At 43.3% G+C, this 26,116-nt stretch overlaps 1 protein-coding gene across 1 annotated transcript in view; it reads right to left on the reverse strand.

The window, feature by feature from the left end:
• AGBL2 (AGBL carboxypeptidase 2) overlaps window positions 1-26,116 on the reverse strand; it is a gene marked incomplete at its 3' end in the record, with an annotated part of 76,900 nt that overhangs the window by 20,837 nt on the left and 29,947 nt on the right. The window contains exons 4-14 of the mRNA XM_082270961.1: window positions 25,031-25,150; window positions 23,649-23,837; window positions 19,666-19,773; window positions 18,394-18,544; window positions 15,292-16,074; window positions 13,312-13,471; window positions 13,055-13,181; window positions 10,256-10,356; window positions 9,637-9,767; window positions 5,350-5,416; window positions 2,937-3,038 (exon numbers count right to left, since the gene is read on the reverse strand). Of these exons, the coding sequence (XP_082127087.1) occupies window positions 2,937-3,038; window positions 5,350-5,416; window positions 9,637-9,767; window positions 10,256-10,356; window positions 13,055-13,181; window positions 13,312-13,471; window positions 15,292-16,074; window positions 18,394-18,544; window positions 19,666-19,773; window positions 23,649-23,837; window positions 25,031-25,150 (2,039 nt within the window). The remainder of the gene's footprint in view (window positions 1-2,936; window positions 3,039-5,349; window positions 5,417-9,636; window positions 9,768-10,255; window positions 10,357-13,054; window positions 13,182-13,311; window positions 13,472-15,291; window positions 16,075-18,393; window positions 18,545-19,665; window positions 19,774-23,648; window positions 23,838-25,030; window positions 25,151-26,116) is intronic.

Here is a 26,116-nt window from a genome sequence, read left to right on the forward strand (position 1 = left end):
ATTGGATATACCATGGAACACAGAGAAGACAGTCATCATCAAGTGGAGAAAATTTGGCACGACAGGGACATTACCAAGAACTGGACATCACACCAAAATTGATGAAAAGACGAGAGGAAAACTATTCAGGGAGGCTGCCAAGAGGCCTACAGCAACATTAAGCTAGTACTGGCTGTGTGATAAATGTGACAGAAATCTCCCGCATTCTTCATATGTCTGAGCTTTGGGTTAGAGTTGCAAAGTTACGAAGAAAAACATCCAAGCCCGGCTAAATTTTGCAAAAACACATCTGAAGTCTCCCAAAAGCATGTGGGAAAATATGTTATGGTCTGATGAAACCAAGGTGATCCTGCCATTAAGGTCCTTTAGAGGAACTTTCTTTCATAGGTGACAACGCCCTGCTGTCACATGGGTGATACAGACTACAAGTGCCCATTTCATCGCACATTACGCAGGCATGGTCTGCTGTTGTCACCATCAGGAACCCTGGTCTGTGAAAAGCCATGCAGCCAATGCTGGAGTATATGTAGACAAGTAGTGGCTGTGATAAGGCCGCAGGACATCGGCATCACTGAGATGCAGCAAAAGCATGAAAAAAGATGAATAGTATTTTATTTTAAAAAGTGATAATTTTTTATGATATACAGAGCTTTGGCAAAGTAATTGTCGTTCAGTTAGGATTTACATCTACTTCAAAGGTGACTTTCAGGCAGAGTATGTCTTAATATCGACCTCCAGTATTGTGCACAGTAGCAACTGGCAAGGCAGGATATACGATTTTTCTCTGCTGCAGTTAAAGCGGTAGTAAACTTAAAGAAAAAAAAGATTAAAAAAAAACAAAAAAAACAATGACAGGCAAGTTTTTCATGGCAGAAGAGGCCCTATCGGGTTGATTTAGTAAGACAAAATGAGTGCAAAATCTGGTGCAGCTCTGCATAGAAACCAATCAGCTTCCAGGTTTTTTGTCACAGCTTAATTGAACAAGCTGGAATTAGTAGCCGATTGGCTACCCTGCACAGCGGCATCAGATTCTGCACTCTCCCACTTTAGTAAATCAACCCCTCATTGTCACTTCTGTCATAAAAGCTTTCTCCTGCCTGTCAGCAGTAATGTATGCTGAGTCTTGCAAACACAGCTCAGAGTGCACTGCGACACCCATGGTATGTCATAGTGATAGGACTCCCGTGCACATGCGCGGGAGTGACGTTGCTGCCTGGCCATTCAAGTGGCTGAACGGCCCTGTCCCTGCTCCATCCTTATAGGATTTGATTGGCAGGAGCAGGAGCCATAAGCTCCCGCTGCTGCCTCTGTTGCTTGTGAGGAGAGAGAGCGAGAGAGAGCAGTGATGCTGCTCTTGGGCACAGCACTGGATCGAAAGAAGAACCGGTTACGTATTCGGGGAGCCTGAGGTAGCTGATACTGGAAGATTGTTTTACCTTAATGCATAGAATGCATTATAGTAAAAAAAAAACCTTAAAGAGGAACAGTAGGGAAAAAAATGTTGTCCCTTGCAATGGGACTGTACCCACACAGCTCATTTTTGCCTAGAGGTGAGAAGAGCAGCACTTACCTAATCTGCTGATCCTATAAGCACAAGACCGATCCCTGCAGCTCCTGCCCCCTGCACACTAGCAGTCTTGGGCATGGACTGTTCCTGACTTCATCACACCCATAGACTGGCTTTGGACATGCGGACGGCAGGAACAGTCCACCCCTGGACATGGGGAAGCGCTGTTTTTTGGAGGATCGAAAGATCAGGGAAGTATAGCCTTTCAGTGCACCCCAGGACAAAACAAGCAGTTATCCCATGCAGTGCGGGCACAGACCCAATGCATGGGAATTTTTTTCCCCCGGAGTTCTTCTTCAAGTCTTTTGAACCACTTTAACTTGACTAACACTTTTGTTTTACTGTAAACTTTAGAAGAAATTACTCTTATGGGGTTCTCTCTCTGTACCGGAATAATATTATATACTGTATGTAGTTACTATCTTTATCAGTTCTATACTTTTTACACCATTTGTCAGTCATCTTCCAGCAGAATCCTCAGCTCATTCCACCAAGAAGTCTCAGTGTACCCTGTTATGTTGTCTGCAATGTAAAATAAAGGACAAATACTAACGTTTGAGTACTTTTGCTGAAAGAGTGGACTTTCTGTGTCTATCTTACCTCTTCCGCTTTCACTACATTCTCCACAATGCAAAAAATATTAAAGCTCAACAGGTTTACTTTCACTTGAATTAGCTTGTTGGGGCCAAGCTGGCCCAAATGAACTATTTCCTTTGCTAACTGATGCAGCTGCTGTCAGCACTGTATGCATCAGCTACATACAATATACAGCGCTGTGTTCAGTCAAGTATGGGGACCTTTCCATCTGCTGCTAGACAATAATCAAGCAGGGCTGAGTGCTTCTCTTGGCTACAGTGGAGAGGTGGATGGATAATGTCACGATCTCAAACTCCGCCAATTGAGAGAAAGCCTTGTATTCATCAATAAAGCACAAGGCTTCCTGTGAATGGCTGAGAAGCACTCAAACCAGCTCGAATTTGTTCCGACAGCAGGCAGGGAGTCCCCACGTGTCTCTGCTGAACACAGCGCTGCAGACTATGTGCGGCTGATGCTACATACATTGAATACAGTGCTGACAGCAGCCAAATCAATTACAGTAGTAAAGGAAACCATTCCTTTGGGCCAGCTTGGCCCAAACAAACTATTTAAAATGATTAAACCTGCAGTTAGAGTATAAAACTTCGGGCAGCAGGACCCTTTCCAGTGGCTGTGGTGATTAGATGGAGCTGGAAACAGGGAATTCTCAGCTGAAGTCCTCAAGTAATCAATAAGCCACAGAACTTAAAAATATCAATTTTTGAATTAACTTTTCATTCTTCAGCAGAAACAAGGCTTGAATTTTCAGTAGTATAGTAAGAGGCTGACTCACCAGCATGCTGCTCTGAGACTTTGATTTGTGCTTGGAGCTGCGTTTCTGATACATTCTGTTCCTTTCCTTACGAGATCGTAAACGTTTCTTTTTCTGAAAAAACTAGTGAAAAAGCAAAGTTTTGCAGAGTTTACCTGTCATTGCCTGTTAATGTCCCATAGTCCATACTGAAGAGAAAACCCCAGTTGTACTGAATAGTGGATGTCAGTGGCGGCTGGTGCTCCATGGGCCGGGGGCGGGGGGTACAGGCGGTAGACGGACCATGCCATAACCCCCCCGACCACACCAGCTCCAGCCTGCACTGTCCTCCCCACCAGCTCCAGCCTGCACTGTCCTCCATGAGCTCCAGCCCGCACTGTCCCCCCCCCCCCGGGCAGGCAGCGGCGGCTTTCCCCTCAGTCTCCTCCCTCCTCCTCCTCCTCCGCTCCTTGGCCAATAGCATGGCTTTTCCTTTTGGCCAATTGGGAAACGGGTCTCAGGACCAGCTTCCTGATTGGCCAGGAGGAGAATCAGTGTGGCAATAGAGAATATTCATTCACTATTGTCACACCACTGGGTGGGCTCGGGGCGCAGTGCTCTGCGCCCCGAGCCCACCCTTTTTTGAAGCCTTTTAGAGCCTCTGGCTCTAACCAAATGCTTAAAAAAGAAAAACCCCATTGGAATCCATGCGTCCGGCGCCCTGTTTCAGGGGGCCGGATACATGGATGGATGGGGGGGGGGGCGGCGCCCCTGCGCCCCCAATGCACTAGCAGCTACTGGTGGATGTACATATTAGATCGGGGGTCAACAACATGTAGATTGCGATCTACCAGTAGATCGGGGACAGGTGACTATAGATTGCGGTCTGGGCTTGCTGACTCGCCATCTCAGAGCATCAAACAGAGTGCAATGCAGAGAGACTAATTGTAAAGTTGGAGCTGTAGTAGGGGGCAAGAGCCGCATAAGCGGATGCCTCCTCTGTAGCGCTCCTGTCCCATGTAGAGTGATAGCAACTGCACTCCACCTTTAATACGGGCTAGTGATCTCCAGAGTGGAGCCAGCAGCAGGAAAGAAGAGATCTTCAAGTCAGTGTGAAGCAATACATAATAGTTTAGGGCTGCTTTCACACTGATGTATCGTGGGCGCAGTGTAGTGTACCCGCAGCTTTCCTGCAGGTTTTCTGTGCTTAGCCATAGACTTCTATTATTTCCTGCGCATTTGGTGCACTTTCTGAATGCAGGAGTTTTGGTTCGCTTTCATAAGTGACGCTTTCCAGACCTCTAGGATAAAACAGAAGTTTATAGCAAAGAGCATCTTATGCGGTATAGTTGCAGATGTACTGCACCCACAGTGCAGGTAAAACGCAGCACATCAGTGTGAAAGCAGCCTTATACGGGGCTCAGAACAGTAAGGGTACATTTACATTTGAAGTTCGGGGGATGGTAAAACCCCATAGTTAAAGACGTGTTTTATCACCCCTACCCCAACTGCATCCTCTTTAGCTGCAATGGCCAGGGGTGTACACATGTTGCAGCAGCTGTTATACGCCCTGTCACGGTGCATGGGTGTAGCACCTGCAAAGCATGACCCATTAAAGTGAATGATGCCACTCTACAAGTGCCCTGCAACCTTGTGCAGTACAGCAAACAAGGGATTGGCAGGCAGTGTTGTGTTGCTTTCTCACCACCTGCTTTAACTCCTTGGACCCTCCAAAAGCATGCAGTTGCGAGGCACTTCCAGAATGACCCCATTTTCTTGAATGGGTCGCGATTGGCAGGCGGTAGCACCCACCAAAAGCAACAGGGGCTTAATTCCTGCTGTGGCATGTGTACACCTTTGGATGCTGCCTCGGGGGGGTTGAGTCTGGGTTTTACCACACCCAGTCACTACCCCCCCCCCCCAAAAAAAAAAAAAAATTCAAGTGTGAACGAGCCCTAAGGGTGCCGCTGCCGAATGCATTCACAAGTGCGTCAGGCATTGCTGCTTCTCTGAAAAGTGATCCGAGTGTGTTTAACAGGTGGTGAGGAGACAATATGTTGGCTCCTCACCACCTAATTTAAACCCATGATTTCCATGCAATGAATGCGATTTCGACACGGTAGTACGGCATTTAGAGGTTTAAATCAGGTGTGAGGAGACGACATTGTGCTCAGTGATCTTTGACTTCTCCCATGTTGTTCAGGGAGATCTCCACCTCTTTAAGGTTGCCTACCCCTGCATTAGATCAACAGGCTTGGTCACAGGGTCAAATCCAAAGAATCAGATCTTTAAATGCGTGGCCAGCTACAGCCTGCAATATAACTCAATTAAATTATAATGGCACCTGGCAGTTAATGAAATGATGGTTTGAACTGTTGACTGAAGAAAATATAAAAGTTTTATGTAATTAGAAATTGTATAATACAGGAAAAGTTGAATACATAGTGTGTCTCACCTTTTCTGCCATGTTCAGCAAGTGTGCAGGAAGTCCATCAGACTCTGAGCTATTTGATCCACTGGTGCTGCAAGAGGCAGTGAAAAAATTGTGTTTTCGTGGATTTCAGTCTTTTAGATGCCATTATGGCCATGCAGTATTCATGTATGAGTGTTCTAACCTGGCCTAAAACTTTCTAACGGTAACAATAGAACAGAAACACAGGCATCTTGAGGGGTCTCCAAAAAACAATATCTCTCCTGCGCTCGAGTGGTATGCGAGAAGGTGAATGTTCTAGGCGGTTTTATGACAGAAATGGAGCGGTCTTGCTGCCCCCCTCAGGACCAAGGGTATCCAAAAGGCACTACAAGAAAACAACAAGAGAAGGGCGCACCGACCTTGTGCATTACCACTTAAAAGTTTATTAAAATCAAAGAAGGGTAGCGTACAATATACTCACAAACATAGGATATAAACAAGCATATAGGAAATGGGCACGGCTTGCTTCCAGGACACTGCTCTACCGCTGGATAGCGTGATGGCGTCTTCAAAACCTGATGTGGTTTACGCGTTTCGAGGGAGGAGGACCCTCTTCCTCAAAGCCATCGAGGCGATTGTGGCTCTCAGGAAGAGGGTCCTCCCTTGAAACACGTAAGCCACATCAGGTTTTGAGGACGCCATCACGCTATCCAGCAGTAGAGAGGTGTCCTGGAAGCGAGCGGTGCCCATTTCCTATATGCTTGTTCATATCCTACGTTTGTGAGTATATTGTACGCTACCCTTCTTTGATTTTAATAAACTTTTAAGTGGTGATGCACAAGGTCGGTGCGCCCTTCTCGTTGTTATCTTGTCCTGTCAAATAAGCAAACTTCTACTATTCACCAAACAACCATATGGCAGAAGAGACCGGGCCTAATCTTGACAAAAAAGGTGACACGGTCACTTCACTTTTCTCCTCCTCCTGCTGCTTCTGCTGCAGGTATGCAACACTTCCCACTGGGCATGCTGATTTCTCCTGCTCACACTCACTACAAGACATAATTTGGAGGGAGGACCTGCATGACTGGAGACAATTTAAGCAGTTTCAACACATAGGCTGCTGGAATAAAAGACGCAATGCCTTTTACATGGCTCTTCTTTTTGACTGAACAGTACACCAGGGATCGGTCCCGAATGGGGAAATAAGTGTCCCCATTGTTTAGGTTTTGGTCCCTTTAATGGGGGTGACATGCGCAGTTGAAGTGCTCAGGGATCCTCACCCATGGAGGGTGAGGGGGTTCCAGGGTGATCCTATAGAGAGGGAAACCAGATTTCCAGTTTTCCCAGGATTATTAAAGGATAAGTTCACTTGTTAGAAAAAAAATAATTAATGCACATTTCTTTTTTGCAGGTAAAATATGTGCATTTATTTATTTCGTTTTTTGAGCCTGTAAAGCATTGCACCAGTGATCAGCTGATCGATAGTGCCATGCAGGTCTCCTGCATATCTGTCAAGAGTATCCGATACCCCTTACATGAAGAATCAATGAACTACCATGGTGCTCTACAGCCCCGTGGTAGTTCATTGAGAACTACAAGCAGACAGCTGCAAAGCCACGATGTCGGGGCTTGTAGTTTATTCACACACAGAGCTGCAACATTTTAGAGCTGCGCAGTACCCCTTTATCAGGCATGCCTGACAAAGGGGTCCTGTACGGCTTTGAAATGTTGCACTCTGTCCTTTGTGATCTTTCTGCAATAAAAGCTTTGGACAAAATTTGATGATCCATGGTGTGCTGGTGAACATGTGCATTGGGCTGGGCCCAGGACCCAGGACCCAAGAGGCACCATAAATTGCCCTCACTTTAGCACTGTTACTTAGTAAATATTTAATTCTAGCTCAGGTTCACTTTAATATATACATCAGATATACTGTACGCAGAGAGGAAAAACCTTACTAGTCATGAGAACTAGCAAATAAATTCTTGACTAAGTACAAAGACATTACATCATTTTAATTAGATAAGTAACACTTAGCATATGGAGGTGTAAGAGTGTGAACATCTCACATTAAAAACAATTGTAGTGTCAGCCTTGCTAATTATTACAAATCCCTAAATAGGACACTTCAAAACAAATCCTTTAAGAGGAAGATTTTCAAAATGATTAAAATCAGTTAAATCCTGATGAGCGTAAAAGTGCTCCAACAAAGACATTTTTTTTTTATGCACAAGGAGAGGATAATTATGAGCAAATCCTTAAAGTAGAACTATAGGCAAAACTTTTATTTTCATTTTGGGTGGAGTAAGACGGTTATAACCCCTGTCAGGTTTTTTTTTCCATCTGTATCCCATTGGGGAGATTAACCTTCACTTCCTGTCCCTTAGCCAAAATACCAAAACAAGAAGGGAGAGGAAATCCTTGCAAATTGAGGGAATGCATTGCGGCCCCCTGGTCACCATAACTAGTGTCCCACTTGGAAGATTTCCCCTCTTTTACTGTTCTGAGTAAAAGCCCAAAATTTGGGATTTTTTTTTTTTTACCTTTAAAATGACAATAAAATGGTTAAAGTCCAATGAACAGAGAAAACTATGGGGAAAGGTTAGAACCTTTTGAAAATTGTGGTCTGTTTTCTTACTCCTACTTTAGGCTCTTTGACAGGAATCAGGCAAACAATAAAAAATAGGAAATGCCCACCATGGAAGAAAGAGAACACAAATAAGAAGTGTAAGAAGAGATCAGAACCTCTACTTTTTGTTGTTTTCTCTTCACTTTTTGTCTTTTCCTGATTGGTGTCAGTTAGAATAAGAAGGGGGGGGGGGGGACTCCTCGAGAGACAAAGACAGCATTTACATTTTGGTAAGGGACTGGGTGTGCAAGAAACCGCAGAAAACAAAGTCCAGATTAAATTTTTTTTTTAGATTATGTCAAAAACCCCAAAAGTACATAAATAACAGTATGGATCACATAGGTCCAATGTGATCCAACCTATGTGATCCATACTGGTATTCATGATTCATTTATCCTATTTGGAAATGTATATGTCTGTTTTTCAATGTTTTTAAGAAATTGTATCTGTATTTTGAATAAAAATCAACTTTTTATATATTATGGTCCCATTGTTTAGGAATTTTCACTACAACTCACTATCAATCTATGCCTGCAAAGTCCCATGCTTCTGGTGAGGTACGGCCCGGATATCCCTCCAGCCTTCTGGCTTGATTGCATATTGGACCTGCCCCTCACCAAAAATTTCTGTCTCCGTACTTTTGGGGTTTTTGACATAATCTAAAAAAAAAATTTAATCTGGACTTTGTTTTCTGCGGTTTCTTGCACACCCAGTCCCTTACCAAAATGTAAATGCTGTCTTTGTCTCTCGAGGAGTCCCCCCCCCCCCCCTTCTTATTCTAACTGACAATGGGACCATAATATATAAAAAGTTGATTTTTATTCAAAATACAGATACAATTTCTTAAAAAAAAACATTGAAAAACAGACATATACATTTCCAAATAGGATAAATGAATCATGAATACCAGTATGGATCACATAGGTTGGATCACATTGGACCTATGTGATCCATACTGTTATTCATGATTCATTTATCCTATTTGGAAATGTATATGTCTGTTTTTCAATGTTTTTAAGAAATGGTATCTGTATTTTGAATAAAAATCAACTTTTTATATATTATGGGCTTTTGTTTAGGAACTCACTATCAATCTATGCCTTCAAAGTCCCATGCTTCTGGTGAGGTACGGCCCGGATATCCCTCCAGCCTTCTGGCTTGATCACACATCGGACCTGCCCCTCACCAAAAATGTCTGTCTCAGTACTTTTGTGGTTTTTGACATAATCTAAAAAACAAAATTGAATCTGGACTTTGTTTTCTACTTTTTGGCGGTTTCTTGCACACCCAGTCCCTCACCAAAAACGTATGTTTTAGGGATGTGGCAATGATTGTTGGATCAATGTGAACCAGCACTCATTCATTTTTCCAACCCCAAAAGTACTGTTGAATGTGCAGACTGGACTGATACAATTGGAGGGATCCTAATGGGGTAATTAGTCTGATGATTGCTTCAGATGCTCTTTATTTACCCCGAAGGATTTTTCCAATTTTATCAGTCCAGTCCACACTTTGTTCAACAGTACCAATCCCTGATAAAAGGTGACTGTTCTGAACTCATGAAACATGTGGACACCATAGGACATAGAGTGTGAAAACTAAATCTGGACTTTATACGTTCTGCTTTTGTCAAGATTTTGGAGTGTATCTGTGGTAATTTGTGCCTATTTAGCCAAAGGACCATTACAGAACATTCTTACCTTGATTCAATGTCTGACAGGGAAATGTCACTCAAATTGACATCAGAATCAACACCTCTTCCAAGTTGTTTCAACTTCTCTTTAATTTCTTCTTGAACTATAGTCTGGAGCTCAGACAAACATACCTTTAACTGAGAACAGAGGGTAGTCAAAGGATGGAGATTCCTAAACAACAAAGGGTATAACTGGGTCCAGACAACATCAGAAAAGACATGATGGCTCAACAAGCAGTAGTGAATGGTCATAATAATGCTTGATAAACCCCTTAAGCCTAGTACACACAGACCGAATGTCGGGCGATTTTGGCTGGTTCAATAGGAACCAGCCAAAATTCGGCCCGCGTGTACTGCAGTCAGTCCTACAAAATCCGGCCGTTCCGAAGGTGTATGATCAAAAAAGGTCTGCAGATAGGTTCAAGATCAACGCTTTCCGCCAATCGCTAAGTGCGCTGACTAGAGTCATGTGGCATGGGGGCTGTCCCCCTGTCAGAACAAAATAGAACAGCAGGGGAGATCGCTGTACTAACGTCGGATAGTTAGTACAGCAGCTACTCTGGAGCTGTCATCTTTTTTTTTCATTAAGCCCTGCATGTGCACTAGGCTTTAAATTAAGCGCTCACCTTGGTCTTATCAGGATCACAATAGTCCAGCAGAGTGTCACAGAAGTGATGTCCCATCGATTTGAGGTCATTTGTTGTAAAATGAGTGCCTTTTCTGTCCCCTATATTTTCAGTTAAAAAAATGTATATTTATTATCTTTTAAAGAGCATTATAATTTTCAACTTTTGACAACAGTGGTATAACACAGTAGTATTGACCGCTGTAATAAGGAGACAGTAGTGTTGACTATTCTAAGGAACAGAGTAAGTACTGTACACTGTCGTAGAGGGAAGAATAGTACTAACCATTGAGGTAGAAGGCAATGAAGTACTGACCACTCTGATCACTGGCAGGGTAGCGCTGGCAAATGTCAAAAAGAAAGAATAGTTCTAACTACTTAGAAAAAGTATTAGAGTAGCAAAGATCACTGTGGTAGGGGCAGAGTAGTACAGATCAAGCAATAGGATCACATGATTATTGACCACTACCATAAGGGCAGCAAAGGCAACATCTGTGGTAGAAGGCAGTGGTGTACCGATGAATGTAGTAGGGAGTAAAGAAGCACCGTCCACGGTGGTAGGAGCCAGAGTAGTACTGACAACTGCGTTACTCTACTCTACTGTGGTAAATTTGCACTGTTCAAGACAAACAGGACAGCTAACCCCTATATAGGTAATCTTGTCACAGGCAAGCAATGTGGGGTATACACACATCAATTATATTCGTTCAACCTGCAAGCTGGACAGAAAAAAAACAGATGATTCGCCATCTCTCTATACAGCATGGATGGAGGAATCTCCTGCTGTGGCTATTGTAGTCTGAAAGCCGCAGCCAGAACCTATCCATATACCCAATCAGTGGCTGCAATATGATGCAGCCGCTGTTCAACATCCAATTTTACACCTGGCTTCTTCAATTTTTAAATTAAGGATGTCAGGTGGGAGGTAGCCAACAGGGTCACCCATGTAGTGAATTTTGGCCAGTTGTATAGAATAGTGCAGATCTTTGTGGTGGAGCAGAGTAATAATGAACATTGCACTGGGGGCAGAGTAATACTGAACATTGCAGTGGGGGCACGGTGGTCCTAACCTCTGTGGCAGCACAGAATAATTCCAAACATTGTGGCGGGCCAGACTAGTGCTGACCTGTGATGAGACACAGTAATGCTGAACTTTGCGGTAGGGGCTGAGTAGTACAGACCTCTGCAGTGGAGCAGAGCAATACTGATGTCAGAGAAATGGCCATGCTGCAACTGGCAACTCCGCCACTACTTCCAAAGGCTGCAATGGACTCAGGCCATAGAGTCATGGCTGTGCTGCAGCTGGCAACTTTGCCAGTACTTCCCATGGCCACAATGAACTCAGGCCATAGACTAATTCACTGGCCTATAAAAGGACTCTGCTCAGCCCATTAAATTGCTGGATTGTCTTCAGCTCCTCCTGTTTCCTGAGCGTTGCTACTTCCTGGATTCCAGTTTGACCCGGCTTGTTCCTGACCTGTCTGCTCTCTCTCCTGGCTTTGACCCTCGGCTTAGTCTGACCATCCCTGCTCCAGTTTGGCTCTCCAGTTTTCTGACCTCGGCTTGGCTCACGGACTTGCTTCCTGTCTACCTGCCCTCCAGTACCTGATCTCGGCTTTCCCACTGACTTGTCTGCTTCTGGCCTTCCTGCTATATCTTTGGCTTGCACCTGTTGCAGCTTACTGCCGAGCACTGTGTTTGACCCCCGGCCGGTCTTATACCTACTGCCTGGTTGTTCCTGGTTCCTCCTTGGACTATCCGGTGTATTCCTGCCCAGCACTCTGCATCTCTGCCTCGGATCAGGTATCTGACAACTGAGCTTTACAGTGGGGGCAATTTAGACCTGACCATTGTGGTGAAGCAAAGTAATGCTAAACAGTGGGGTAGGGACAGTGTAGTCCTGACCACTGCAATTCTGAGCAATGTTGTGAAAGCAGAGTCAGCCTGTCATCTGTGACTGGGCAAAACAGTACTGACCTCTGTGGTGGAGCAGACTACTACTAAACTTTGCTGTGGGGGCAGAGTAGTCCTGACCTCTGTAGTAGGGCAGAGTAATGCTCAACTTTAGAGGAAGGTTTGGGTAGGAAAGAAAAAGTGCCCAGTGTCCAGAAAACCAACTTTAGGTGTATGGTTCAAAAGATGTTATTTTGTAAGTGTAAGCATATACATAAAGCCAACATGTTTCAGGGGAATAGACTTCCCCTTCTTCAGTGTTGTGTGCTTGAGCACTATAAATGTACTGGCATCTTCTGACCTGAGAACAGATATAGAGTTGTCATTTGTAATAGTAGCAGCCAGTTCCCTTTGATGAATGTATAAACAACCTTTAGATCCAAATATGTGCAAATGCTTGACTGGTTAGCTCTTGGGCTTGCTCCCTAATTTGACCATGCAGCTGTATAATCTGGGCAATAGGCTGGCTGACATCGGGCCTCTGACTCCCAATCAACACAGGCACGACCCACTGGAAGGGATCGCTTCCCATTTGCCCACACAATCACCCATCCACAACCAGTGACTGATCCAGTAAGTCCAGCGCAGTCTCCAACACAAAGCAGAACTTTGGGGGAAGGCAGAGTAGCTTTGACCTCTGTGGTGCTGACCTTTATGATATGAGCAGACTAATGTGGTCATCTTTAATGGGGCAAAGTAGTAGTGACTTCTTTGGTGCGGTAGAGAAATACTAAACTGTGTGGTGGGGACAGAGTAGTGCTGACCATTGCGGTAGGTGAAATACCAATGCTGATCTCTATGGCCAAGGACAGGGTAATACTGACAATTACAGTGAAGGAACACTCACCTAATGTAGATCCACCAAAAGTAGACTCCATGGTATAACTGTTGTTGATGCCATGGCGCCACATTACAATCCGTCCTGTGCCTTCTTTACTTTTCTGTACTTTAAACTTACAGCCTTTAAAGAGGAACTGCAGAGAAAGTACACTGTAAATGTTTGGGGATAAATCAGCTGGGCATTGCTCTTAGTCATTCATGCCATATTTCCTTTGGCACAGGTATAAGTAAAAATCAAATATATTCTTCAACAATTTGAATTACCTTATCAGGAGCATTCTTGCTGAGCATTAAAGGGAAGACCCTCTCATGTAGCCTGGACTCGGGATGACCCTTGTTGTTACAGCCATACATGAACACATTGTTCTTACGACTGTGTCCATGGAAGTCACAATACAGAAGAACTTCTCGTTCTACTAAAAGCCTGAAATGGAAGAACAAAATATATGTCTTGATACTCTAAATTGGATGCCTCTACTTGGATTTGTTTTTCTGAGTCAAAGGAATACCTTCAACTAGGTACATTGAATTAAAATTCAAGGAGGTCCAGTCAGTAAATTGTTCTTCCAGCAAAGGTCCACCAACCCTTTGTTATGTCTAAAGGTGCTACTGTGCAAGTGAGTATTGGCGCTGCCTAGATTAATTGATAATAAAGATAAAAATGCAATAAATATGGCTGCTGACCTCACTACAGTTAGCCCCTATTAGTATCATTCACTCATAGGGTGCTAAATGGGTAATATTGCTAGGAATATTATAAAACCTTAAAGAGGAAGTAAACCCTCCTCTGACACTTTTACCTATAGGTAAACCTATGATAAGGCTTACCTATAGGTACTGTAAATATCTCCTAAACATGTACCGTTTAGGAGATATTTACCTTAAATGCAGCCAGTGACGTCACTGGCGCATGCGCTCTGAAGGAACAGCCGCTGGTGCCATTTCTTCAGAGCCCCGTGCCGTGACCGTCGGCTCCCACGCGCGTGTCTGCCATTCAGTGATGCCTGCCTTAAAGCGGTATTAAACCCAAAACCGTATTATATTGCAGTTTACTAAATAGATGTGATGGCTGCGTCAGTATTTTGTTTGGCTTTTTCCTATCTGTACTCACCTGCTGATTTGAGATTTTGCATGTGTAGCACCCTCCTAGGTAGGTGCTAGGTAAAGGCATTGTTTTGCTCCATCTGCTTATCAGGGGAGCCTGATCAGTAGTTTTGCCTGTTACATGTGTCCATGTGTGATTCACTTGGTCTGAGGGAGTGTCTCCACTGTATCCAATAGGGGAGCCTGTTGGACAGTGGAGGAAATCCAGCCAGTGACACAGGCTTTTGTGGCTGTCCCAGTGGGAGGGCACAAGAGTGGTGCATCCTGGGATAGGCTATAAAAGCCAGGGGCACATGTGACAGGGCGTCTTTGGGCGGGAAGCCAGGTCCCAGGAGGAGGGGGACGTTGGTCAGCAAGGAAGGTGGACACAGGCAGTCGGCCTAGTGGATCCAGAGTGTGATGCTGAGCCAAGAGGTCCAGGATACTGACAATTGGAGCTGAAGGCAGAGCAACCCAGGGAAAAACAGTGTTCTTGAGTATCGGGAGTGTCCCCCCACAAGTGTTAAGTGGTTTGTCTCATCCATGTAAACTAATACATTCTGCTGGAAAACTTGTGCTGTGAAAAACAACAGATATGCTGGCTGGATTACCAAATTAAAATAAAAGAAAGAAAACCTAAAGAGGAAACCATTACAGCCATCATATCTAAGAATTGGTAAGGTGCAATATAATAAAAGTTTGTTTTTGGGTCTAAGACTGCCTTAAACTGTCCAAATTTCATCCTGGATTCTTGTTGGTCAGACATTTCAGAGCTTCATTTATGTTGTGTCTGCACATTTGAAAAGGTAGCTTAGATTATTAAATATCTTGAGTTGGGTTTGGGCTTCTCCCCTCTATCTTTATGATGGCAGCTCTGAGTCTTGTAAAAATATTTAACTATACAACCCTGAATCCCTTGCTGCTCTTCCAACATAAATGGGCTGCGATTTTCTCTTTGTCCACTAGATGTCCCTGTGCATATAGCAAGTAGCATAAACAGGAGAAAACCATGCAACAAGGAGACTGCAGTGAGTACCCTTCACTTAAAACTCAGTAGTTTGGAGTGCTGTCCACATACTTTTGGCCATATAGAGTCGGTATAATGGTCAGGTGTAAACACACTATTGAGCATAAAAAATATCTTCCATTGGATGTCCTCACCTTTTAATCATAGCCCTTGTTTGCCAAATACACGGGTAGGAATCCTTCAGCATACTTCGATAATTCCTGTTTAGATCCCTCCCAGACAGAGAGCAGCGGTAGTTTCCAACAATTACCCCATCTGGATTTAGCATGGGAATAACTTTAAAAATAAACATATCCCTTAGCAGCTGAGCATCAGGAGAGTCACTCAGGATGAAGTCCAGGAAGCCTTTCATCATCCAGGAGCCATTAGTCTCCCCAGGGTGTACTCTGGCGGTCACCACCACTGCTTTCTTACTAGTGGCCAACTCAGGTTTTACCGATGGGGACGTAATAGTCATCAAGTAGACTGTGTTACCCGCCAGACTCCTGCATAAGGTCCGGAGTTTGCAGTACTGGGAGCGATCTGGGTCACTGGTCCACATTTCAATATCCCTCTGCAGGTCAGAATATGTATACGGATAACAGTGTGCAAAGAAACAGGTATCGTTGTCATGGGGAAACTCAAATGTCCAAGTTAAGCAGTACAAAGAGCAACCTCCCTGTGCACGAGAGTTACGATAGTACTTTATATCTCTCCCTTCCCTCTTCCACCCCTCTCCTGTGAAGGTGGCATTGTGTTCTGAATACAGAAGAGGCTTCATGCCAGCATTGTACAGGCTGTTGCTCTTCATTAGGTTAGTGATAGTGAAACGATAGGGGACACCTTTCTTTGTGTTCTTCACCTGGAAGTAGAACCATTGAGTGTGCTTGCTGGTGTAGAGGTCAGTACGTAGGGTCAGTTCATACTCATATGTCCCTCTGAAAAGAGAACAGAAGATGTAAGCAGATCTCATGACACATACAACATGCTATACAGTTAAACCTTGGATTGAGAGTAACTTGGTTTGTGAGCGTTTTGCAAGACAAGCAAAACTTATTTTATAAACTTTGACTTGATATAGAAGCAGCATCATGTCACAACTTAGAATAAAAGAGAAGAGAGGCGCCTATAAGTGTAGCTATATGGTTACATTTATTGAAGGTACAACATTTAGCAACTTGCATGGTTGATGATTAAAACAGGCACATCCAAGTATGCAGGCATCCGGGATAAAGCTGTCCACATAGACCAGTGTTGCTCAACTCCAGTCCTCAGGGCACACTATTAGACCAGGTTTTCAAGAAAACGGAGATACATCACAGGTGATCTCACTTGCTGCTCAGTGATTGCGGTATTCTAGTCTGCATCTTCCCAAGGTAATACTTAAAATCCAGCCTGTTAGGGTCCTTTCACACGAACAATCCGATCCGATCGTCAGTTTTTTAGGCGGACCTGATCGGATCCTCCATGCATCCCTATGGGGCAGCGGATGTCAGCGGAGACATGTCCACTGACCCCCGCTGCTATCCACTTCAGATCCTGTCCGTGAAATCCTATTTTCCATCAGTCCTGCGGATCGGATTGGATGAGTACAGACAGGCAGTCCATTCTCATCCGATTCCCCCCATAGAGGAATAATAGACATACAGGGGAATCTGACAGCTCCATCTCCGCACACAGAGCAGAGACAGAGCTGTCATCCGCCTGCTCAGCGGGGATCGGCGGATTGATCCCCCACTGGGCAGAACGGACCTCATCAGAAGGCGCACAGTGTGAAAGGACCCATAGTGTGCCCTGAGGACTGGAGTTGAGAAACACTGACATAGACCATCCTCTGCACCGCTATCGACGTAATCCCTTCCACAATGCGCTCCACGTGCGATTCAGGCCTCGCTTTCAGATTGCTTTACTGCAGGATAGTCTTCCCGGTCATAATAGCAGACTGACAGCGGTGAGAGCCGGTGTCGTGTCAGATAATGCCTTCCGTCGGATAGTGCATCCGACGGACTGACGTCACTCCAGCTGACTGCTCCGATCAGCTGCGCTGGCGGTGACGACACTGACATGCGCAGTTTGTCGGATGCACTATCCGACGGTAGATAGAGAGAGCGGAGGAGGGGAGAGAATCTATTGTCAGATTCTGCCTCGCTCTCTGCACATCTATCGGGACGGATCGGATTAATGTGCAGTGTATTCTTATGTGAGAAATGGCGGGAATATTGTCTGATAGAGAACACAAACACAGCTCTTGACAATATTGCCGCCATTTCACACATAAGAATACAATGCAGTGTAATCCGATCCGTCCTGATAGATGTGCAGAGAGTGAGGCAGAATCTGACAATAGATTCTCTCCCCTCCTCCGCTCTCTATGGGCGCGCATGCGCAGATTGCGACGATTATTCCCGCAGCCTTCCGTCGAAGAGTGCATCCGACGGACTGCGCAATAATGACGTCAACCCCAGCTGCGGAGCAGGCAGCCGGAGTGACGTAATTTACTGCGCATGTGCAGTCCGTCAGATGCACTATCCGACGGAAGGCATTATTCGACGTGACGCCGGCGGTGTGGAGGACGGTCTATGTGGACAGCTGTACCCATTATACCGGCATACTTAGATGTGCCTCTTTTAATCATCAACCATGTGAATTACTAAATGTTGTGCCTTTAAATGAAGCCATATTACTACACTTAGAGGCGCCTCTCTTCTCTTTCATACTCTGGAGCTCCTGCTGGATTTTTCTTCTAATCCCCTTGTGGAGACTGCCATTTGTGGATGGACATTTTATCACATTGCTACGATCTTTTTATATGGACTATAAACTGAAGTATTTATGAATAAATTATTGTGGAACAAATCGAGTTTCTATTATTTCTTATGGGCAAATTTGCTTTGATATACGAGTGCTTTGGATTACAAGCATGTATTTTACTGTTTAATACAAGAGTGCAGGTTCCATATTAATGTTTTCTAGATCAAGAGTACAGTCCATCAAATGTACAGTATATGTTCACTAATGTTTTTATCTGGTATGATGTAAAACTGCACATTCATACACGCTTGTACTCTTATGCACTGCATTTCTTGTTTATGTTCATGTTTGAAAACTTCAATAAAAACGATTGAAATAAAAAGTACAGTATATGCTCACCCTATACAGTGGAGCAGTACACCCATACATTGCAGTGGTGGAAAGCTTCACACTTCAGGAAAATCGTGTCTGTGATTGGGTTTGTAAGAGTAGATTGGGTCACTTACACTTTGACAGCTTTTTGAAGATTGCCGCTTTCAAATCGAGATTCAAACTGCAAGTCGTTGTTATTAATCCCATCAACATTTGTACAAGGTGTATAAATGACACACCGACGTCCGCCAGTTCGGGAACCAGTGAAGTGAGACCCTTTGTATGCTGCAGAAGGAGTCATTAAAGGAGACGTTTTTAGATATACAAGTAAAATAGATTAACATCTATAAATAATCTGATCAATATGTTAATGTTTTAATTGTGTTTTCTGAATTGTGTTTTCTAAATGCGTGGTTTATAAATTCATATATACTGAAAGGCAGTCATGTTTGGTTTAATGCAGTGTAGATTCAGCTTCCCAGTTTGTAACATTGCACAGTGATTGTGCGTTACTAGCTAATTAGTATCTAGTCACAATCTCCTCTAAGATTGGAATGAAACACACTTATGGCTAAGAGCCGTTCACACTACTCCGACTCAAAGTCACCTGACTTTGAAGTCGCCCGTGCAGCGCGACTTCATCGCGGCTTGCAAACGACTTCTCACAATAGAAGTCATTTCAAGTCGCTCCGACTTCGCCCAAAAATAGTGCAGGAACCTTTTTCTAAGTCGGAGCGACTTGAGTCGCTCTGATTAGAACGGTTCCATTGCACAGAATGGAGCGCTACTCCAACTAAAATACAATCGTAAATTATCAATTAAATCATATTTTTTTTTTACCATGCAATCTCATAATCTGATCTAAATATGAACAAAGCATCGGAATGCTGCCAATTGATGCAACATGATAGAGAACGTTCCACCCTGGCCATTTGACTCAAATTGATTGAATCTGAGTTAATTTTAATCTAAAATGGTTCAGGAGGTAAATTATGCCTACTGGATTGCTTGCTGATTCAAAAACTTAGATTGAATCGCAAATCTATCAGATAATAAAATCAAAGTGTGAATGGCCACCATAAGACTTTGTACACACTTTTTTTATTAACTTGGAATATATTTGGCCTATTTAAAATTTTAATTTAGATGGGCTTTAGGCTGGGTTCACACTTAAATCGGATGTCCAGTGCGTCACTGTTCTCCGTTTCAGTGACAAATCGGGGCCAAATTTTTTGCCTGAATTCGGACCTGAAACTGAGCCAAGGACGCACAGGACCCCTGTGCAATCTGCTCCACAGCCGCCATGGAGAGCCGGGCACACTCTCCTGTCATGCGAATTGGATGGGGTAGAAACCCGCATCCAATTTGCACTAGTGTGAACCCAGCCTCAAACATAACATTCTTACCTGGTTTGATTTCATATATCACTTTTCCATCTCCTTCCCCGGAAACTAATGGCATTGCTTCTTTGCCAGTATGTCTGTAGAAGGGCTCTGGATGGGGAGGCTCCCATTCTATATGAGGACAGAGGACAAACAGAAAATAAGAACACTTTACAGTAGTAGATTTCACTGTTATCTAATAAAAAACCTACTGAAATGTAAAGCAGGTCGATAATGATAAACAATGGTGACTGGTTTGTAAGTCCAACACCTTAGATACTTACAGGCTAATTCCCTACAATTCACTACTGTTGGAATTTATAAATAGTATTTACACCTCTACTGGGCAATCTCAGTGCTTTATCATTCATAGTCAAAAATGGATTCAGCGTAAACCATCTTTTTCTCTGTGCTATACCAAAAGTGCTGTCAGTGTCTCTTTGAAAAAGTAAAATGCGATTTTCTGGACCTCCTAAATATGGTCTGTAAAGGCTCACCCAGCCGCATGAAACAAGTTAAAAGCCTTAGTTTAGTTAAAAAAAAAAAAAAAAAACACATCACCACAAGGGACATCACTTACCATCAGAGTGATGTGTCCCTTGTCCTGCTGTTTCCTGGTTTAGGTAAAATCCTCCTCCGATGCCCCCTGCTGGGCAGAAAGGGCAGGCATAGCTGGGCACACTTGAGTGCTTGTCAGAGCTCCCTCAGTTATTTTAACCCCTACTGCACTGGAAGATTAAGGATTTGGGGGTTACATGGACATTTGCTGGGAGAAGACAATGACCTGGCAGGAGGGATTCCCCTGTCAGCACTGTCTGTGTTTATGGGGGAATTTAGCTAATTTCTTTCCCGCAAGTCGTTGCGGCAGAAAAGAAAATCGCTCAGTGTATGACCAGCCTTAATTCTCCTACAATAATCCAGTACAATAGTGCAATTGGGCAAAGCTGAATGCCTGCCTGGTACTTCATAAGGGAGGATTTACTTGTAGGTACTTGGGGTCTGTTGTGACTAGGTCAGTACAGACAATGCAAATGTGGAAACTTCTCTGTACTTTTTGTAAGCCTTATTAATGTTAACCAAGGGAGTGGGAAGGGGACCTTGCTAAGGACCCCATTGTGCCTAAAAAAGACACTGCCATCCTCCTCGTGTAGGGCAAAGTGAGAGTGTCTCCCCCACTATCGGCCCATTATACTCACCCTACCAGTGCTCTCCTGTTGCTTGTCAACACTGCTACGACTTCCAGGTATATGGGAGCATGTGACTTCCTCCTCTGTGATAGTGTCTGGTCTTTGAAACTGCCAGTACCATCTGTGATGGAGGAAGGAGCAGCAAAGGGAGCATAGGCAAGTTGAGTTAAAAAGGGTTGGGAGGCTTTTTTGCAGAATCACCTTGCCCTCTATGGGTAAGGTGAATATGTCTCTTTAAGCCCTCTATTCCCACAGAATATGTACTTAAAACTATTCAGTACGTCCTTTAAAAAAAAAAAAAAAAACACACGTTCATATTACCGTGTACCTCCTTTTATGCTTGGAGAAGTGGAACAAGAACTTTGAAAAAAATGGACTTTGTCTACGCCTTTACCTTTTTTTGTCAAATGTATTTTAATAAGGTTTAACAATTTTAATTCACAATCTGACAGATTTACAGAAATGCAAAGATTGCGATGATGGCACAAAGACCGTAGCATCAACAGGTATTGTCACACAGAATGGAATAAAGACATAGAACACATTTCTCCATGTTATCAGCGTGTGCAATAAACAAAATAAACCATAGTAAAAAGAACTTTAAGTATACGTGTGCTTTAACGAATGCATCTTGCATACACAACCACTCTAACTCGTTACCTGCATCAGAGTATAGATGCTGGGTATACTCTTAAATGATCTTGGTTCCAACAATGTAGCATAGATCAAAATTTTAACAAACGCTGTGTTACGATGGATAAAGAAGCCAGACCTGGCACCTGGCTGTACCTTGAACATCTACTAAAACATCCCCATACTGGTGGCCCCCATCTGGAGTACCTCCCTTTTTCACAGACGCTATTACTTTAGGGGCCCATTAACACCAACATCTGTGCAAGAATGCAGCTGCTGGTGTGAGGTAGAATAGCTGCGGTGACGAAGCGCAAATCCAGGTGCATCGCACTGTGACTTTTCATTAGAGTGGAAGGCAAGTCAAAACCAAAATAAACCTAACCTACTCCCAACCCCTATTCCCAGGGCCAGATTAAGAGCATCATAGGTCTGGTGCTGAGGATTTTGGGGGGCCTTTTTATGGAAATAAAAAAAATGAAAATGCAAACAAGAGAGAGAGCGCCCCTTTGGGTAGTCTTAGTAGGGCGAACTGTGGGTGGAGCCACATTGCGGTAAGAGTGGGAAGGGCTGTCCTACATGCGAATGCATGGGAACGTGCCTACTCGGTCACATCATGATGTGAATGGAGCCTTACACCAACAATGTAACAGGGATATTTACTATGACAGACCCTTCCCTGCCTCTCTGCTAATCTCTATATCTTTATCCACCTCCTCTGAGTACACCTGTGCATTCAAAATCCCCCTAACCTCTGCACCCCAAACCGTGCCCTGCACCCCAAACCCCCCTCATCTCTACTTAATTAAACATGTCTCTGCTCATCTTTACACCCCAGCCCTCTTGCATACCCCATCTTTGGTCATGCTCCAAACTGTAATCCCTTCTCTGTTTACCTCTGGACCCCTTCCACAAACAATATGCTCCCCTTTGCTGTACAGGCTGATGGGAGGCTCAGAGACAGTGGCATGCAGGGCTTGTTGTACATCCCCAATGTCGGCAGCATTCAACAAAGATAATGATGGACTCAGGGAGTTTGACATACCCATGAATGCTCTACCAATTTACAGACCAATTCCAATCACGATTTACATATCAATACCTCAGTGATTTACATATCAATCACGTGTACACTGTACACACAGAGGAGGGCCGGGCAGCATTAGTGACTCACTCCCACTACTGGGCTGGGCCTATCTTAAGGAAGGGGCCTGGAGCTGCAGCTCCAATAGCCCCTATGTTGATCCAGCCCTGTCAATTCTATCTACCCTGGAAAAGGAAAGATGTCCATATTTACCTATTCTGAAGTTGCTCAGATCCAGTCACATGATCGGGTCCCAGTGCCAGCTTCAGTGTAGAGGAGAGAGAGGCATCCGTTGGTGGCTGTCCCTCCTCTGCACTAAAGCCAGCACTGAGACCTAATCATGTGATCGGACCGGGGTGACTTCAGAAAAAGTATAGTTATCTTGCCTTTTACAGGGTAAAAAGAATAGGCTTAGAATGGGGCTAGGAGTAGGTTTAAGCTTAGTTAGGTTTTGGTTTGCCTTCCACTTTAAGTTATGTAGGCCACAGCATGGTGGGAGGTGGTGGATTGCATTACATTGCATTCAATTTATATCATACTTTTTTCTAGCGCACACAACTGCAACTAGCCCAAGAGGAGACAAAGCACTTTGCCTTGCTTTGGAGTGGGACTGGGCAAGGCTACAAAAGGTTAACAAAAAATAGGGATTATTTTTCATGTCTTATGGCCGGAATACACGATTAGAATATCGCCCGATCATTCGACCACCGACTAATGAAAAAGTGTTCGTTGGTCGAAAACATTGCCAACATACAGGGGCCGAATATCGCCCGACCGTTGTCCACCGACCATCAAAACAGTGTTCAGTGTGATGATGTTCTACAGATTTCAAATGAACGACCTTAATACCAACGTATAGAATATCGTTCATTCGCAAACGAGACCACAGAATTTTTCGTTTTTTTCAAACGGTAGTTTTCGTTCACAATATCGATATCGGTCATTGATGGCTGGGCATCAACGAGTAGAATATCGGATGATCGTTCGCTGAACGGAAATTTTCGCCCGTTTTTTTTTATCGTGTATTCCAGCCATAACTGTAAATCCTTTATAAAGAGACAGAACAAGAAAAAAATGTAACAAACATTTTCTTTATTTAAAATTACCAATATGAGAGATTTCTCCAGGAATGACCTCACATTCGGTAGGCCAGCGGGGAGGTTGCAGGGAGCCATTTTCCCTGAAAGTAGAGAACAAATCCCGGGGCTTCCTGAGACGTGGGATTATTTGTCCTTCCTGATTATCAAAAATGATCTGTCTGCTCTTAAATCCAGTGCTTTCTAGCAACAGTGAATCTGAAAGAGAAAGAGAAAAGGGCACTCAGGCTGCTTCTTTCAGATACAGTCTCCAGCAAACAACAACTAAATGAAAGGAAACTTGTACTAAGAGAATAGGGAGGCTGCCAGTGCTGATCTATCTTCCTGGAAAATGCTAGTTAACTGGCTTTTATGTTGATTTAATAACTTTGTGGAAGAAACCTGCAGATCAGAAAGGCAGTTCACGAGGGCTGAACAGTACAAGTTATATATAATGGGCTGGAGGCCCTGAATGGAGATACTCTCCCATTCCGACATTAATCAGGGATCTGCACTCCGTGACACCTGCTGGACAATATATAGCTATCTACTCCCTTTTCAAAGCTGCAATCACAGCGACTGCCGGAGACTTTCTGGCAGTCTTGAGATGTTATGGTACCAAATTCAGAGAGCTCTATAGGAAGTAAGTGCTGCTGTGAATAAAAAACATGTTGAATGTGTTGAGCTCATTCGTAAAAGGAACATGAATGAGAAATATCATTTGTAAAAATGCCATGTAATATTTTTGAACCATCCATATTATTTTCATGGAGAATCAGTTATAATGTTCAGCTTGGAAAGTGCTTAATCTTTTACAATACAACTCCTACAATCCTTCATAGCATATACTGTATAATCCACGTTCTTTACCACGGCGCCCATTTTTCACCATGGCCACCATTCACTGTGACTCTGCGGCACACTCTGGGGTGAACTTTTAAAAAAAATTAGCATAGCTTTTTATCCATTAAAACTGCATATAAATGTGTTCTGTGCAAATTGGGGAATATAGAATGTTCTTAGGCTTTATTCTCTGCAGCTCAAATTCAATTAAATTCAACAATTCAAGAGAGAATTGGGAAAATACCACTTTATGGCCACCAGATGGTATGGAGTATCAAAAGGAAAAAAGTATGCTCTTTAGCTCTACTCTGGTGGCTCTACGCTGTTTTTTTTTTTTTTCAATAAAGAACATTTAATCTGCAGTGAATATAGTCTGAAAACATTTAAATTTTGCCCCATTTGCACAGAATTAATTTACATGCAAATTTGATGGATGAATAGCTGAGTAAAGTTTTTAAAAAATACACCTCTTTTGTGTTGCCTTTTCTTTAACCCACAGGAAACTGTTCCTACCATGAAAAGCCTTCCAGGCCAAAATTCCCAATCCTCTGGACTTTTGTTTGACTTACAAATCAGTTTCTTCTGGTCATGGGAGAATCTGTCTGAATCGCTGTCTGTAGGGATTTGTTCCTTCCTTCTGTTTCTACGGGCTGGACGCAATAAAATCTCCTCTTGTTTTGCCTTATTTTCTGCAAAAAAAATTGAATTTTTGTAAAATCTTACCGTAAAATTCCTTTCTCTGAGTCTTCCGACAGTCGCCGCCCATTCACACAGTCTTCACTTATGGGGTACTAGAAACTCCTGTGGAGATGAAGTCAATACCCCATAAGTGAAGACTGTGTGATTTGGCGGTGACTGTCGGAGGACGTAAGAGATTTAAATGATATACATTGTTGCTGTAGCTAAAGTTTATAGAGCTGCTAATATGTATAGTTCAGTTACCTAATTAGCTTAGCAACCAATCCAAAATGTATCTTTTACTGATTTGCCAACTGTAAGCTAAAATATTTTGTGCATACATACTAAAATGCAGTTAAAACCAAAGACATTACATATTTTCTGAAAGCAGAGACCCTGGAAAATAAATGGCGGTAGTTGCAATTTTTCATGTCACACCATACTTGCGTGGATTATCAAATCTATATTTTCAATAAAAATACACTCAATTAATTTGAAAATACAATATAAATCTAAAATTTTTATTAAAATGTAAAAGTATGAGGTTGTTTTGCATAAATGGATACCAATTATATCAAGCCTCAAAACTGGGCCCCCATGAAGTGGCAAAAAACTACACTGCTCAAAATTATCCACAGGCGACATTTTAAAAGACTTTACAGCTCCCCAATTTAGAGCGATGACCCTAGAATTTGCGCTTACTCTAGGGTGCATGGGGATACCTAATATGTGTGGCACAACTGTTTTTTTTTTATGTGTACCCAACGCACACATTTGTGTTCTCATGTACGTGCGTTTTTTTTTGTTTTTTTACTTTAAACATTTTTTCAACTCAACTTTTGTTGCCATCACAAGGAGGGCAACACACTCTCTATGTGATAGTATAGTGCAGGTTACAGGTTCTTGTTAGGGAGACATCATCGATCTATTCTGTTGAAGCTCATTAAAAGGAGAAGTACAGCTCATTTGGCTGTACT

Source organism: Pelophylax lessonae, assembly GCF_965119305.1.
Source record: "Pelophylax lessonae genome assembly, chromosome: 10".
Classification (NCBI taxonomy): Eukaryota; Metazoa; Chordata; class Amphibia; order Anura; family Ranidae; genus Pelophylax; species Pelophylax lessonae.